The sequence below is a fragment of the Arachis ipaensis genome, chromosome B09 (genome assembly GCF_000816755.2).
Source record: "Arachis ipaensis cultivar K30076 chromosome B09, Araip1.1, whole genome shotgun sequence".
In the NCBI taxonomy this organism is placed as follows: Eukaryota; Viridiplantae; Streptophyta; class Magnoliopsida; order Fabales; family Fabaceae; genus Arachis; species Arachis ipaensis.
Genome location: NC_029793.2, coordinates 120,799,075 through 120,799,951, shown reverse-complemented (window position 1 = coordinate 120,799,951; position 877 = coordinate 120,799,075). Strand labels below are relative to the sequence as shown.

General features: G+C 34.3%; 1 protein-coding gene across 1 annotated transcript in view; it reads right to left on the bottom strand.

The window, feature by feature from the left end:
• The window catches only part of LOC107617707, a 6,629-nt gene extending 6,171 nt beyond the window's left edge, over window positions 1–458 (bottom strand). The window contains exon 1 of the mRNA XM_016319546.2: window positions 254–458. Coding sequence (XP_016175032.1) covers window positions 254–427 — 174 coding nt within the window. The 5' untranslated portion in view covers window positions 428–458. The remainder of the gene's footprint in view (window positions 1–253) is intronic.

The window sequence follows — 877 nt, the reverse complement described above, 5'->3', positions numbered from 1 at the left end:
TAAACGTGAATCCGTCCCTTAATAATAATAATAATAATAATAATAATGCAACATTCCTTCTTGTCTCGGCTATCTCCTTCCTTACTGTTTCGGATAATGTGGGCAAGACTAATTTGTGTGTAAGCATTTTGAGGCATACCAACAAAATGAGAGAACTAGAGTTAAAGGCATACCAAAACCTTTTTGAGATGAAAGTGCAACAACTAACATAAGAAGAAGAATGAAAATTGTATGTGTAGAGACTTAGAATTACCGGGTTGAAGAGCATGAATCCAAGGTCCAAATCAATACCATCAACATTCACAGTTTTTGCATGGCCTCCCAAATAATCTTCTTTCTCATAAAGAGTCACATTCACTCCTTCTTTGGCCAACACATATGCTGAAACCAATCCACTTATTCCACCACCCACCACTGCCGCTTTCATCTTCTTCTTTTTCTTACCCCTTAATAATACTATATTATTCAACTATTATTCTTCTATGAAATAAATAGAACACGCGAATTATTTTATGAAAAAATTTGCATGAACGCCCTATATTTATAGTGGAGCATTTTGTATATGCACGTTATCCCTACTGCTCTATAGGGGATTTTGTTTCCTAAATTCTATGTATGGAAAACCCAATTGTATGTCCACACATAGAAATTTACTGTAGAGATTAATAAATGGTTTAATTTGTTAGGCAAGTAGAACTACACGTTGCAAGCAAGATTCTTCTGCACTTACCCTTTGGAAAAAAAATGCTTCCTCTCATCAATTAGAGCCTAATTATAAATTCATTAAATTTTGTTAAACTTATAGCAAATAAATAGTTGTAAAATAATTAATGCAGACACGTTGGACAGTGGACACGCTCCCTCAAGGACAGAACCT